General features: G+C 35.7%; 1 protein-coding gene across 3 annotated transcripts in view; it reads left to right on the top strand.

Moving 5' to 3' along the window:
• SLIT2 (slit guidance ligand 2) overlaps positions 1 to 16,335 on the top strand; it is a 261,499-nt gene extending 245,164 nt beyond the window's left edge. For 2 of the 3 annotated variants that reach the window (XM_068943286.1, XM_068943285.1), the window contains 4 exons: positions 3,762 to 3,916; positions 8,488 to 8,776; positions 13,035 to 13,246; positions 14,347 to 16,335. In XM_068943286.1, coding sequence (XP_068799387.1) covers positions 3,762 to 3,916; positions 8,488 to 8,776; positions 13,035 to 13,246; positions 14,347 to 14,588 — 898 coding nt within the window. In that variant the 3' untranslated portion in view covers positions 14,589 to 16,335. Of the gene's footprint in view, positions 1 to 3,761; positions 3,917 to 8,487; positions 8,777 to 13,034; positions 13,247 to 13,601; positions 13,691 to 14,346 lie in introns of all 3 variants that reach the window. The other variant, XM_068943287.1, reaches the window with a different exon arrangement.
• Positions 16,336 to 16,688: the final 353 nt, after the last annotated feature.

The following is a 16,688-nucleotide window of genomic DNA, read 5'->3' as shown; positions in this document are numbered from 1 at the left end:
AACGAGCAAAAAGACAACAGGCGTTATTTCTTGTTCTTGATCTATTTGCTAGAATTGTTGCTACAAATTACTTTTGGAAGTAAAAGGGGATATTAAAAGAATTCTCCTTGAATCTTTCTTTGCATTACCTTTAATGTTATAAAACTACATCTAGTGCATTTTAGTGTTATAAAACTGCATCTAGTGCATCTAACTGAATGTTGCAGAAGATTGTAGCCATTGACACTGTTCTATATTCCATAACAGACATTTTACTTAAAATAAATGACTTTCAGAAATGATTGCACTCAAATGGCAATATAAAATAAAAAGCTTAAATTTATGTAGCAGGGAAACAATACTGAACTTTGTTAGGTAATAATACCAAGGGAACTGTGGTTTTAGTAGATTACTAAAAGCATTCCACAGAAAAAAAATTGGTCCTTTAAAATATAATATAAACTTGTTTAGTACAAACATAGCCTTTTGCAACAGGCATCTTAAAATTGTTTTTGTTTTCAGGTGCAATATGTATTTTATAACAAATTGTTTAAAATTTCATGAAATGTTTTAACATGTGGAAATAGTGTATGTATTTTAATTGTATAATTTTGCATTTATTAAAATTAAAATTTGGATTTACAGAAGGATAAGATATTCAACACAAGTTTAAAATTGAATGAAACATTCACTTTTCTCAGTGACTATGATTCAAGCTAAGATTATTCTTTTCTATCTTGGGTAGTGGTAAAAAAGAAATTCATATTAGATTATCCTGTCTGGAGGTGAATTATTTTTTCCTGATTTTTTTTTTTTTTTGGCAAGTATAACTGTTTGGGGAAATAGGAAGCAATAAAAATCAAGATAATATGTAATTTTTAAATTATTTAACCTCCAGTTTGCACACTCGGATGGGAAGTTGCTTACAGTGAGAAAGGTGGAAAGGAAATAAAAATATGGTAAAAGTTTATGAAGAGATGGGCAGATTTCATTACGGAAGTGAAAATTCATGGGTAGTATAATAAAAAGAAGACGACGAGTCATACTCCACTGAGCAGAGATGAGATGCTTGAAACAGGCCAAAATCAAAAACCAGCCAATGGAGAGAATCAAATAGAAGTTTTATCATGTAAATGATAGTCAAGGAATGATGTGTTGAAAAGCAGAGAAATAGGAGCTGTAAAGCCTGCAGAGGTGGTTGCAGTAGCAATGAAACAAAGTTATGAACAGATGATTTAATCATGAGGATAAATACAGAGAATGACTAGCAGCAGTCTAGCTGTGTAGAGTGAAGGAGAACTGCTTTACCAGTGGGAGCTGACTGCAGAAAGAGCCATTGTCCCAAAGCTCTCCTCAGTCAATCTGAGTAACGAGATGGAATGATGGCACTGCCAAGACCAATAAAGATAATCAATTCTCTGGAGATGGTTATTTTGGAAAAGTGGATCCGCTTGGGTTTTGTTCTGCCTGGGCATCCAATTTTAAATGTTAAATATTTTTTACACAAAAAAAACCTTTTCATTCTATACATTTCATCATGTATTTATTAGAAATACGGGACTGTTTCTTCCCAAGACCTTATTCTTCTACAGAGTTCCAGAAGTTTTAAATCATTTTTTTCTTGCAGCTTTTCATTAGCATCTGTGCATTCAGCTCTTAATTCTCCAATGGGAAATGGGTAGAAGTAATATAAGTGCATTGGCAGGAAATATTGCACAGATACGCTTTGTATTTATTTCCCTTATAATTTAAACCACCCTTACCTAGGAGGCTCCTCTTTCTGCAGTAAATTTTTACCAGTAAAGCAGTTTAAACTAGAAACTTTTAATAATCACTCCTAACAGAGACACATTCCCTTTACACATTATGTTTTATACATCCCTGGAATGACCTCTTGCTATAAAAATGTGTGTTCTGTGTTGCTCTCATCCTTTTAAATACAATTGTGTGAAAGGTTGATAAGTTGTAAAATTACATCAGTTTCCTTGGAGCAAGAACATTATATTAGGGTTCCTTGTTTACTTAAGTTAAAAAATCATATTAATTTTTATTCCTTGGCACAACTTTTTTGCTGGAATCATCACAATGTATTAAATAAATTAATCCTGGTTCTTGAAATAACAGACAAAGCTCTTAATGCCTTGAATAGACCTTACTCTTTAGGAATGGTGAACTCTGACCTTTTCCTTTCCCCATGTGGAATCTGGAAGTGCCCCTCCTGCCTGCTCCCAAACAGTGTTTATTCTGCCACTGTCTACATGGCTCTGTGTTTGCCCTTTCATGTAGAGCTGAGTTTATATAGAGCATGCATGCTACCCTGCAGACTGTTTTATGATGCTGAGCTCAGCCTGTCCACTTAGAGCTGAGAATAAATAACAAAGAAGCTCCTTAATGTGTCACAGTTGTAAATGACGATCCAAGTGCTCCTGATCAGTTCCAGGAGAAAGCCAAATAAGTTAATTAAAGCATTGCTAAACATGTTTTTAGGTAATGTGCTTTATTTTACTGTGAGATTTTGGAAGCTAATCCCTTTCAACTGTGCTGCTTTCATAATGAGAAGAGCTAACTGACTGACTGACTGTTTCCATTCCGTCTCAGGATAACATCACACAAGTTAGTTTAAATAACTTTTTTCAGAGTTTAAGCTAGTTAATTGATGATGACCTGAAGCAAATAGATGTTTTTATGGAATCAGCTATCGAGTCTGGTCCGAAAGGCCTCTGGGCTACGGCTCGCTGTCATGTCTCCACACAGATATACATTCAGCTCATCACTCCCCAATGGGAAATGCACTAGAAGTAGTGTAAATAGCAATGATATACTCCGTCATTGGATTGAGTAATAGTACCCTTCCTTCTGTGATGTACTTAAACTGTGCTAAGTTGCAGAATTATCCTGAACTTAAACATTTGCCATGTGGATTTCGAGGCTGGTAAGCACAGACAAACATTTCTGGAACTTAGTAACATGACTGTGGAAGTATGTGTGAGCCCCACGTTTGAAGCAGGCTTGTCTGCATGAGGCCTGTCAGGTGTTCTTTCACCAGTGGGTTCAGGTCCTGTTAGTAAGCAGAAGGAAATGGTGTATTTACCCAAGAGGGAAAAAAAACCCAGCCTACAATAGTCTCTGCACTAGCCAAAAGCTGAATACGGAAATAACCATGTATAGCAAGCACAAGAAATTACTTTAGTGCTTGCTTAAGTTGTCTGAACCAATGATATGACTTTGTCTGGCAGGTCTAGGATTAGATGCAGTCCCAGATTCCAGGAAATAATAGGTTTATGCATCACTGGCATCAGCTCAGGACTTCATACACATAAACTGAATACTATGCAACATCTAGGACACGCAGACACACAAACACACAGAGTCAGATAAGATTTTAAATAAATAAGATTTTAATATGTTGTTGCATAAGAACTCTAAACTCTTTTGTGCGTTTGGCATTCTGCCTAGCAAATGTATCTCCACTAATGTTTAAAATACCAGTGAAGCTACGTTTATGTAACTCCTGATTTGGTGGCGATAGGCGTAACTCTGAACGAGAAAGGACTATGAATAATTAAAATACATATTGTTGATAGTGTGTTATTGAAGGGGTATTACACTGCATTAGCTCTTAAGTGTGCATGAATGCCTTTACTGAAAACCTAGTCTTCAGGAAACTGCACTCCTGGAGAAGTTTTGCTTTGAAACTGTATACTATTTAAAGAAAAGAAGTTAAAAACCATTCTAATGAGAGTATCAGCTGTTTAAAATTAATATTAATGTTTATTTTGCAGTGTGGAGACTATTAATGATGGCAATTTCCACATTGTGGAGCTGCTAGCCATGGATCAGATTCTGTCTTTGTCTATTGATGGAGGGAGCCCCAAGATAATTACCAATTTGTCCAAACAATCCACTCTGAATTTTGACTCTCCACTATATGTAGGAGGTAAGAGAATCTTACTGTTTCTTAGTAGCAGCATCATAGCTAATTTAGTCTGGTAATGATAAACACATGGTAAAAGACCCATTCATTGAGATAACACCTTAAGATAAAATTTCAGCAGATAGTCTGAATAGTTTCAAATTTAACAAACAGTAGTGGATAAATAATAACAAATAACACTGTTATGCCTGGGATTTAGTTAAAAAATGAAGTGTGTCCTCATAAAGTGTAGCTGTTGCTTTTTTATCAGTAGGGATATGTAATTCCCACTGTAAAAGTTTGTAACTTTCTACTGTTATATAGTTTTTTATTATGCTCAAGAAGGGCATTTAACGGGTCTCTAATGTTTAGCTACCTAAAGATTTAGTAATGCCTGTGCAGCAAGTGTAGAACGCTAGCACTGTGTTTTGGTAATGTTTTACAGTTCTATTGCACTGTACATGTATCTGCAGGAAATTATAGCAAGGTATAACACCATGAAGTATATTTTCTCTCTGGAGATCGTATTGCTTAAGGATGGTAGGAGATGTAGCAGGCGATTGGGGCTTTGGGGAGAGAAGAGTTTTCAGCAGGGGGTTACTTGTCTTTTGAGAAGAAGAAATTGTTTGTTTCAGAAAAGTTGGTAGTAGATAATTTTGTGGAGGTGAATTATATGAAAAACTTTTGATCATTTGCCCCAATTTGTTCTGTAGAGTGAGGGATGCAAGCCCATTGTCTTAATCCGCATTCTCTATTGAACTTTTGATGGCCCTGCATAACCTGCTATGACTAGATAAAAGAAAATTCAGCCACTGCTTTGTGCCTTCTTACTGTGCTTCATAGCAGCCCTCAGATTTTAGTGATCACCGCTTCAACATAGCTTTTAAATAGTGCCGATCTTCTACCAGTCTTAAACTTCTACTCAGTTTAACTTTACACCTGTTTAAGGTTAACAGTCTCTCTTAAGACCTGTAAGAAGTCTCCTTTTAATGTTTTCTCTATAAAAAGAATACCCACTTTCTTTGTCTTTTTCATTTGAATTTTGTCTTGATTCTTAAGAACTCTTTTGTGTCTGAAAATAAGCTTTTAGACTTCAGCATCTTTTCTCCTTGCAGAAAGGTACACTACCAATAGTACATTCATGAGGTGCCCGTTCTATCTAGCGACGGTGCTAAATATTTGTCCTTCTTTTTCAAAGTATGTAGAAAAGCTCAGGGTATTTGCTTAAATTTATCTGTAACGGAAAAGACAACGGGAAGTTTCTTTGATTCAGATCAAATAATCTTTCTGCTATAAAATCACTACAATGAGCACCTCAGTTACAAGTAATGAGGAGTAAGTTGATGTTTATCTCTAAAAATCCCCATTCTTTCTTTGAAACCCTTCAGATTTTTGACCAGATCTTTTCAGATTTGGTCATTGGTTCTGTCCATCTAAGATGGAAAGAAGTGCAAGAAAGAATTCAGCATTAGTCATCACTCCCCATACCGGCAGAGAAAAGAATTAAAGTTATCAGATATATGCACTACCTTTAATACTGCTTTATATTATGAATCTTCAAAGGAGGATTGTTTTGTGGAAGCATATCTCTATTTTTTTTTCATGTTTGTCATTTTTGCAGTGATGTTGACATAGTTTCATCTGTCTCATTTTGGAAGAAGAGATGGTCCTAGATTCTAATAAGACACTGTTTGCTTGCTTACTCACATTGTCAACATCAGTTTACCATTTAGTGACTGCTTAGGCCAATTTTACTACTTCCTGAGTACTGAGATTAGTCCAGAATGATCCCTCTGTCGGTTGTAGGCACCTCTTAAGGAAATTAGTCCAAACTGTGCAGTATTAACATATATTTTGCATAGTGCCAATGCTTACTTGTTGAGTTGTGACTTATGGATCTTTGCCTTACTTCTGCAGCTTGCAGTTCTGTATCTCCATTAGAAATATATCATTAATCTTCATCACCATCTTGAGGTATCAGAAGAAATAATTTTCTGAAGTGATCTTTTTCTTCCGCGGCTTGATTCCAAAGACCAGGAATCTTTTTCATTATAGAGCAAACGCTTTAGGGAAGGCCCTGGGTTCCCTCCGTTTACCTTCTTTACATTCAGGCTCTAATCAGAAAATTCTTTCAGCTGCCTTAGAAAATGTTGGTCCACAACAGAATAAAAACCACTATTAGAAGCATAAGATAAACCAAAACACAGTAGATATACAGTTTCTCAACTTTTCTGTTTTCTATTTTTGTCTATTTATTGTCCTTAAAGTACTTGAGAAAATTACCTTTCACTCTCATATCTTTATATTATATGTTTTTGAAAGTCATTCAGTTTTTTCTTCCCCAACTGTATCTAGAATTTTAGAGAATTTGATCACACATTTTCATCAGTTAAGATCTCAAATTCTCACTAGAATTTTATGCAGTATTTCTGTCTTTGCCAAAGTCTGAGTTTAACACCTATATCATCATGTAGCTTACACTTACACTTCTCACCTTCCTGTTAGAATGGCATTTCTGGTAAGCATCACCTCAGCTGGCAGGATGAATGAATTCTGATTTGACAGCAAGCCCTTGTATGGTTTTTTTTCCCCTCTCTCTCCCTTTTCTTTCTTTTTTTTTTTTTTTTTGACAAAGTTATTCTTGGGTCACAATTTTTTGGTTGGTGGGAAGGGATAATTTAATTTAATTTTTACAAAAAGTGTATTAATCAATTTATATAATTTTTTGAGATTTTTCCCAACTGTGTGGCTCTCTTGTGAGGTCAGACTACATACAGTAGATATTTTTCAGTCTTTCTATAACAAAGGCGTATTATAAATCATTGAAAGCCCTTTACGGCTTTTGGTGAGAAGTCTAAAGGGACAGTCTGTTTCTTCTCAAAAACTCTCCAAAGGGGTCACAGACTTCACTGATATTTCACATTCTCTCAGAATTTAGAGCATATTTCACTAGGGTTCAGCTGAGAATGGCACTCTGTTTCACAGAAGTCCCTATTTCTGAAACAGGTAGGGCATCGACTACTTTGCATTTGTGCCTGCTTCATTCTAGCAGCTTCTGAACCAGATACTCATTTTGGCAGTGTCAATGTGTGATTATTATTTAATAGAGCTTTTGCACTGAGTAGTAGCTTGGTTACTTACTTGTAGTCAGATTCAGAGACCAAAAGCTTAAAGAAAGAGAGAGGAGGAGAAACTTTCCTGCTGAACAGAAAGTCAGAATTGAAATATCTATCTGCATTATTTTTATGGCATTTCTTTCCCAATTGATGCCAAACCTTTATTTAAAAAATATCTAAAAAATGTTAACAAAGAAAATAAGCCACATTTGTATGTGCTTTGCCCCTATAACACTTCCTTTTAGGGACTACAAGAAGCTGCATACACTGACAGCTTGTTTATATGTTTACATTGTGTTTCTTATGTGTCCAAATGTCTTGCATATTACAGATCATAGACAAAAATTTCTCTGAATCAGATACGATATATCTTATATCATCTGGTGTGACACATGCGTATACGCTTCCCAGAACTCAAGTCTAAAATTCCTGACGCTTGCATAATGCAAACTGTAACATCTAGCTTAGCCTTGCATTGGTGTACTTAGTTTTACGCAGCTTTTATTTTTGCAATGGGTAAATTTGGTTCATCTATTCTGTTTTCTATACCGCAGGCTGTATGCCAAAAGGTTTGCTGAGAGTTGCTTTCAAGGGAGACATCTAGGTGAAAGGGCCTTGATAAACCTGTCTTGTCCCTGGGTTTTGAGAAAATGGCAAATAATATTGAGCATATGGAAACTAATGATTGTTTGCAGTCTGAGTCCTTTAATTTAAACACTTCCCAAGAGCATTTTACTTAGCTGGTAAGATCAGAAGAGATTACACTCCTCAGCAGTATGGATACAGTACTGTTCGTTTCTGTAATCACTGAAGCCCAGCACAAATGAAATTACAATAACCTCTGAATGAAAGGCACGTCTACTTCATTAGGTTGCATGGCACTTCCACCTTAACTGTTCATTGTGAGTAACTATATACAATCATTACTACAATCATGTCACTTTACATGACAAGGAGCAACAAGGTAGAACACTACCTGTTCTCTGGTTGTTATCTGGTACTAAGTACCAGATTTAAAATTGCTAATTTTACCTGGGAATAAAATGTTAAGCACTAACTAATACAGGCCAATACACTTTGCAGCTTATAAAAATCAAGCATGAGCTTCTAAATTTTGACACAACTTCTAATGTTTCAAATTCTATAAATTATGTACCATTCCATACTTAATAGCATTGGGTCAAAACCAGAGTCACATATGTAAACCCCTTCACTGTTGCGAGATTCCCGTATGGATTCCTTTGTCCATCGCTGTTTTGCAGCTACAGACCTCTGCTTTTGGACCTGGTTTGCATGCATGCTTGACAACCATGACGAGATCTAAATATTGGCTTATTGCTCATCTCTGTAGGCTGAATGTCTATGAATAGTTAATTAGGAAAAAAATATTTTAAAAATATAAGGAAAAAAAAATAGGGAAAATACTATAGAAAACTGTACCAAAGGTTACATTGATTATTTGCTATTACTTATTTTCAGGCATGCCTGTGAAAAATAACTTTGCAGCTTTACGCCAGTCTCCAGGACAGAATGGTACCAGCTTCCATGGCTGCATCCGTAATCTGTATATCAACAGTGAGCTCCAGGACTTCAGAAATGTGCCGCTGCAAGTGGGGATTCTTCCAGGTTGCGAGCCTTGCCATAAGAAAGTGTGTGTGCATGGGACATGCCAGGCTACCAGCCAGTCAGGCTTTTCCTGCGAGTGTGAAGGAGGATGGACTGGACCCCTCTGTGATCAGCAAACTAATGACCCTTGTCTTGGAAATAAGTATGTCCTTCCTCAAGACAGTACAGTAGTGTAATATGCATATAATTCTCCTGTTAAGGGGTTGGGTTTTTGTTTTGTTTTGTTTTTTTCCTTTAGAAGCTCAAGTTTTTTCAGTAGAAATAAAATATACTGGGCATTTCCTTAATGAGGAAAAGTGTCCAATTTAGGGGAGCACACTCACTGAAGTTCTGTCTAAAGCCTTAACATGGGATATGACTGAAGTCTGTACGCTCGCACACAATTCTACAGTGGCATGAGTTACATCAATTCAAGTGAGGCTATTGATGACACTTGGTGGAATCTCTAAGACCTTGCAAATAGAAAAAAAAATCCATTTACTTATTTATAACTTTATAAGAATAAGATTCTTATTATTCCCTAATGTATTTTTAAAACTACATATAGTAGATATATCCAGTATTTTTATATTTCCCATATTTGGGCCAAGAAATAGATTTCTACATTTATGATAAACTCCTGTTTGAGTCTATTTGTGCTGATTCTTTTATTGAAGTTAAAATTTTTGTGTATGTGTGCGTGCATATGTGTATGTGTGTATACATATATATACACACACACACACATATCTATACATACACATACATATGCGCATATATGTGTGTATATATGTATTTATATGTATGTATCTTATAAACCTGCCATAGGGACAGATTCAATATTTTCACTCATGAACTCCCAGCACAAGAGGATCAGAAACTTCAGAAGTTCAAAGTTCTTGAGGATTTATTGGCCACGTGCACAAGGTGTCATTCTGTCTGCCCCTGCCACTCTCTGTCTTTACTACACTGTGGCAAAAATCTCATTTTGACAACTATAACTATACTTTCAGAATAAAGTGAACTTGCTTGGTTTTTTTGGCTGCTACTTTTCCAGTGCTCTGGCCTTATAATATTTGAGGACCAGTGGCCTGAGTTTGCTAAGAGATTCTCGTGAGGTGATTTTCAAGTCCCATTTACAATAGTGTTTAAGTGGTCTTTTGGCATATGGTCTGTTGTTGAGACTAACCTTTTAAAGCTTCATTCCCCCGTGAGTATGTGGGGTTTTTTTTACATTCATTATGGAATGTTTCCGTGTTATTAAGTTTGTAACTTCTCAGAGCCACAGCAATGAAAATTTGAGGTGTACCATTGCAGCACTTTGTTATTCATGAGATCTTTTTCCTCCTCGTCCTCTTTCACAGTATCTTAAGAGGATAAAGAAAGGCAGCCACAGCAGGTTAAACATACATATGCAGTGTCTACCACATCCAATTTGTACTTCAGGAGTCAAAAATAAAATGGAATTGTCATCACCAAGTTCTACAATAAGGGAACACAAAGATTTTCTTCAAAGTATCATAGAAAAATTAGATTCAATGTAAGTTCTTATAACTACATGCTTCAATATCCAATCTGAGTACGCTTTGCAATGAATTAAGCAACTTGGCAAGTATCATATACAGGCAGTTTAGAATTTCTTTCAGGATAGCATTCAGTGAGCATAGTATTAGTATTTTGTTAGCTCTTGAAAACAGTGTTTTGTTTTTGTTTCAGCTGTATACAGTGCTATGAGTTTTTAGGGGAGAAAGCAAAACCAAAATTGTATATTTGTAATGAAGGAGGTTTTTGTTGTTCCTTGCTTCCTGTGGAATTTGATTCTGTTTTTTGATTCATGCCTAAATCCTGTCTCTTGAAAAAAAGGATTTTGCCCTTGTGGAATAGTATGAAATTCCACTTATCTGAGAAGCAGAGTTGTCACTGATTAGATAAATATCTCATCTTTTGGAGGTGCTGGACTGCTGCACACCATAAGAAAGCTTGAGACTTAGATTTATTTTACCTAACTCTAGGTGCTTGAGTTAGGAACCCATTGACCCAGAGTTTACTCTGTAGTCAGTAAAGAAAAAAAACACGTTTTTAGGGACTAGGTTAGACCTCAAGTGGTCACCTTTTGGACATATATGCTTGTTTTTCTCCATGACCGTGTGGGGATCTTGTGGTAACTATACATCTGATTTGAGTGCCTGACATAGGTACCTAAAATTAGATAAGATGAAATTGTGCCTGAGAGTTTGCACTTGGCTTGATGTTCCTTTCAGTGCTGTCTGAAGATGAAATTTAGTGCTCAAAGAACAGGTGGAAGCAAAAGTATGAGAGTTGGCATTAGCTAAGATTTAATCATCTTCTAAGTCAAGCAGAACTTTACCAAAGATCCTGACACAGATTGCTTTGATATCTAAAACAGCCTGTATAGAATACGTCATGACGTCAGTGTCGCCTGAGTAACTTCATAGATCAGATGTCCAAATGTGGTTGTTTTGTAAGTGGTGAGTAGATCAAATGCTAAACACAGGGAAGACTAAATGAGAGCTAGCTACTTTTCGATACGATCCTTGGATTTTGGGTTGCTTAGTCTCGTAGGCTTGGAATATCAGACTTCAACCACAGGAACAGTCCGGAATTTTATAGGGAACATCGCTGCTTCAAAAGCACGGACTCTTGCATAATAGGCAAGTAGGATGTGATCAGAGCTATTAGTTAGGTATAATTTTGCAGTTTTTAATCCTAAACTGGATATTTGAACGGAGGCTAAGTGTTGTGCAATCCGTTTGAATATCCTGTGGATGTGACGTGAATGTCTTCCCATGCTCTCTTTCCTTCTATACCACTAGTTAGGTCATGCTAAAGTGCTCACAGAGAATCGAGGATAAAGCTGGAGAGAGAACTGTAATGCAGATTTCATTTATGAGTGGAACTTATTTTTGATAGATAATGCAGGTTTGTCAAAGTTAAAATGTGTTGTATATTCATTTCAATTTAATCAGAATTCTTACTGGACTGCAGGAGTAGAGTGAAAGCAAAATGTTCCCAGAAATACTGAATATTTAATCTAAAAAATTTCAAAATGACATGTCAGTTTTTCTTAACACAACTCTTATTTCACTATGAAATGGCATTTTATGTGAGCTTTGGAATCTTCAGAATTGAAACAAAGGATTTTATTTTGGATTAAATGGGATATTTTTTTTCAATCTGAAGCTTTTTATTTTATTTATTTATTTACGTGGCAGCCACAACCTGCTAATTAGGTTTTGGGCTCAGAGAGCTTACAGTACAGAGATGAGAAACGCTAGGGGGGCTGTGACTGTGAATGTCAAAATGCATTCCTCCCTATGGAAGAATCATCACTTGTGGTCTCCATAGGAAACAGTTAGAAAACTTGTTTATCAACAGAACGGTTAGAGGAAACAACATCATTTCTAGGAAGAAAGTTATTGATCCTCTGTCACCAAATGAACAAAGGGAAGTGATTTTATTCCAAGTAATTTATGATATTTTTAGAGATGAATTCCCTTAATCTTCAGGTTACACCTAGGAAAAGGTAATTAAACATCCTCCTTTTGGGAAAGGCCACGTCTCTCTTGGAGAAATAAGCCTGGCTTTGTGTTCGCATACTGCACATGAGAACTTAGCAGGTGCAGCTTAATGCACAGCCTTTTTGGTCTAACAACAAGATTTGAGCATGCCACAAACATGTACTAGAGCCCAACAGAGGGAGTTCGAGTATTAGTTGGGTGGCTTGACAATGTGCAGCCTCCTCTTGTGCAAGTTTCTCCAGTAAGTGAGTACTGCTGCTTCTCAGTGTAGTAAAGACCAGGCTCATCTGCTGTGTGACCAGGCTAAGTGGCAGTGACAAGGGCTGGCCAGTGTGTTTGAAGGGGGGGGGGCATGTCTTCCGCTTGGAAACTGCCATTGCTTGGATCAGAAAACTTTCAGCTAGGAAGAATCTGACCTGTCTTTGTGCTGGGAGCCCCATACTTCATGAATGTCGATATTTTTTTTAATGATAAAAGGGCCAGAATTGCAGGTGAGTATCCTTTTCTATACTTGATCCTAATGGTTTATTCATTTGGGCTTGATCTTGCTGTATTCCTCTCATAGCCAAAAGCATGCAGAAAATTCTAATAGAAAGGAATTATTGGTTTTGATAACTGGGGCCTGTAAAAGTCTTCCATAACACATCTACAGTGGCTGTTTTCTGGTGAAACAGAGCTCTGTACTGCAGCTTCTTTTGTGTAAACTTCTGTACCAATTATGAAAAGCTTATAAACCACTTCACTGCATTTCACTGAAAAAGTCCATTAGAAACAAAAGAAATTTCTTCTGAGTACAGTCCAAAGTATTTGTAGTTAATGTTGCTTAGCCTGAACTTTGATGAATAATTTATTTTTACTCTCTTGGGCTTGTTTCCCCTGTAGATGTGTGCATGGTACCTGCTTGCCGATCAATGCATTTTCATACAGTTGTAAATGCCTGCAGGGACATGGGGGAGTCCTCTGTGATGAAGAGGAAATGCTGTTTAACCCCTGCCAATCCATCAGGTGTAAACATGGCAAATGCAGGCTTTCAGGACTTGGGAAACCATATTGCGAATGCAGCAGCGGATACACAGGGGACAGCTGTGATAAAGGTAAAAAAATAACAATATTTTTGTTAAAAGTCATGTTATTGTTTTGTTCTTAGAAAAGAGTTTTTTTATTAAAACATGAACAGCCAAAAACATTACCAACTTTTTTTCCCCACAATACACACATCTGTTGCTTTTTTTTGACCATAAGAGTTTATCTCAGTAGGAGAAAAATCAATCTTTTTCCATGAATTTAAATATTTTACATTTTGAAGATTTTTTCATCAAATGTTTTGCTGTGAAAACATTTCTTTTTTTCACTTTATTCAGAAGCAGATTTTTGCTATATTTAACTGTTACCTTTTACCTGCTGTATCTTTCTGTATTTATTGTTTCTCTGCCTTCTGCAACTGAGAAGCCAAATCCAATGATTCTGCTCCTAGTTTTATCACAAACTCTACTTTTGACCTCTCAGCTTCAACTGATTTATCACAGCGAATTATGCAGGTGAGACAGATGAAAACAGGATGACTTTTCCCCCTACCTTTTTCTTTTTCCTTTGTCTATCAAAGCTCTCCCTCTCCCTCTGTTTCCCTTACCCCAGATGGCATTTATTTTGTATTGTACGTAGACGTGAATAGAATAGAAGAGTATGGTTGTAGAACTTTTAACAGATGTCTCATTTTTAGCTGGTTTTATACCTCAGTAATTTATGAAGTTAGTGGAATGTAACTTGTATTAAATAACAGATTGAATAATACTAAACTCCAGGTCTAATAAATTAAATTGCATGCTCTCTGAAACATTTCCCTATGGTAAATAGAACCAGCTGCAAGCAATGTAAGAACAGAAGATGTGTATTTTTATAAAAGAGGAAAAGATTTAAGCTTCCAATTTTCTTGTCATTGTAATAGCTTTGTATTTATGGTTTACATATACATAGTATAAACTTTACTGAAAATAGGAGGCATAAGAAATAAAATTCAGCATTTATCAAATGCTGTTTGATAGAACCCCGAGTTGCTAATATACAGCCTGGGTCAAACTTTAAAATATCAATCCCAACTGCAATTAGAAACACAGCATCTTCTATAGCAATGTCAACCATTCTTTGACCTGTATCTCAAAAGCATGTCTCTTATTTTAAATGTTGTTTGCTACAGAAATCTCTTGTCGAGGGGAACGAGTCCGAGATTACTACCAAAAGCAGCAAGGGTATGCTGCGTGCCAGACGACCAAGAAGGTATCGAGACTAGAATGTAAAGGAGGATGCTCAAATGGGCAGTGCTGTGGACCGCTCAGGAGCAAGAGACGGAAATATTCTTTTGAATGCACTGATGGGTCCTCGTTTGTGGACGAGGTTGAAAAAGTGGTAAAGTGTGGCTGTACAAATTGCCCCTCCTAAATGTGTCCCTGTCACACTTGTCTTTTGAAAATGTTGTATACTTATTGACCGTGTCGGACTAATTAATGCTTCATAGTGGAAATATTTGAAATATATTGTAAAATACAGAACAGACTTATTTTTATTATGAGAATAAAGACTTTTTCTTCATTTGCAAAAAGATTCAAGTGCTTGAACTGAGACTTCTCATAACCAAGAGGAGCTTTGAAGAAAAAAAAAGACCTGGTAACATTGCAACAGTGATGGGAAACTTAACTGCTTTTAACATGGATTCTTCTTTATAACATGCTGAAGATACACTGACACTATACACATGTGACTTTCAACTGACAGCTCAGAGATGAAATGTTGACCAGAACATGAGGCTTGTTTTTTCACTTTCTTATCAGTATATTTTATTGTCTTGACAGACCATACCAATCACTTACCTATGGATGAGGAAGCATTTTGAGTGGAAAAGAAGGAGATTATACAGAAATAACAATTGTATTAGATAAATTTTATGTTTTGGAATTATTAAGGATCTTGAGAAGATGGGGGCCAATTAGTGGATGGGAAATGGGAGATACAAGAATATACTATAATCCTAAAATCTCCTGATGATGTATACGTTTATGTCAGCATGTTAGCAAAAGAAGCATACAGAAAGTGTTTATCTGCCCTTTTCCAGTATTAATTTTTTGTAATATAAATGTTATGGGGATGATAAAAATAGATTATTGATGGATAAATTAGTAATAATATGGATTTCTGTTTCTATGAGTTCTAAACAACTCTATACAGTATTCGGTTTCATTGAGAAATATTTATTGTATCAAAGTACTTTGTACTTAACCCTTTTAGGCCACCCCTTTTACTGTTTTTCAATGCTTTAATATATATTAATTTATATTTGTCCTGGTATTTTTGTATTTGTTTTTTTTTTTTTTTTTTAAAAGACTTAAAAATCAGGATTTTTGCAATAGAACTAACGTAGCATGTCGTCTTGGGGTAAATGTTTTTGGTCTGTTTTTTCTCCCCTTCCCCTTCCCTATTGCTTTTCCTTTTAATCTGACCACTTGGTGTCACTGAATCTGAAAGTGATGACAATCTGCAGTTTTCACATACAGCAGATATTCAGGACACCTTCCAAGAACCTGTAATATATGACAAAATATCTTTACACTAGATGGCAATTGTATAGAAGTTAATTTTCCCCTATATACAATACTTACAGAAGATAAGATGGCATGTAGAAAATGACATTAGAAAGTAGATCTTTATAAATTAATATTCCCATGGGGCTTTTTACCTTTTTTACAAAAAAAAAAAAAAGGCTGTCCTATCAAGAACTGTGACTTTCCCCAAATAATAAAACTACTTTACTGCCCTAATGTTCCCCACGTTAACATGTTGCTGCTAAATTATAATGTAGAATTGGTAATCATTAATAGTGGGTTGTGTTCTTCTTTGAGTAAAACCCAGGGTACCCTGTAAAAAATGCAGATGTTTTTCAATTTTATTTTATTATTTTTTTTACAAAAAAGTTAGATGTACATGTGTAATGCAGTGTGCTTTGTCTTATCTGGACTGATATCAGTAATAATACTGATGTTTGTAAATTAAACAGATATTTACTTCATTAACAGCTTTTATTTGTATTCTTCTGAGAAGTTTAAATTGTCTAACAGCCTTTAATTAAACATCTGTAGCTGCAAAGAATATTTGGCAAAAAAAATAGAATAAAACCCAAACCTAGTTCTAGTATACTCTTTGCTGAAAATTTGAAGGAAGAATTAATCTGGGATTATTACATCTATAGGCAGTGACATCTGAGAATGTGGATAGTGAGGAACACAGCTGAACTATCAAAAGGCTTACAAATAAAGTACACTGCATGAAAAAGCAAGTTGAGTCTATCCCAATATTTTAATAGTTGTACAAATGGCAGTTTGATAGTTGTTTTAGAAAGTAATTTGATTCTTCAGAGGAATTCATTTTCACTAAGTTTTCTCTTGAACTAAATATTTTAAATCTAAGCAATTGGATGAGGTAATGCTTAAGCAGAGTTCACTTTTGTAATTATAATGTTTCGTATACCTCTGTATCTATTTTACTTAG

Source organism: Struthio camelus, chromosome 4 (genome assembly GCF_040807025.1).
Source record: "Struthio camelus isolate bStrCam1 chromosome 4, bStrCam1.hap1, whole genome shotgun sequence".
Lineage (NCBI taxonomy): Eukaryota > Metazoa > Chordata > Aves > Struthioniformes > Struthionidae > Struthio > Struthio camelus.
This window is presented reverse-complemented; position numbering and strand designations above follow the sequence as displayed.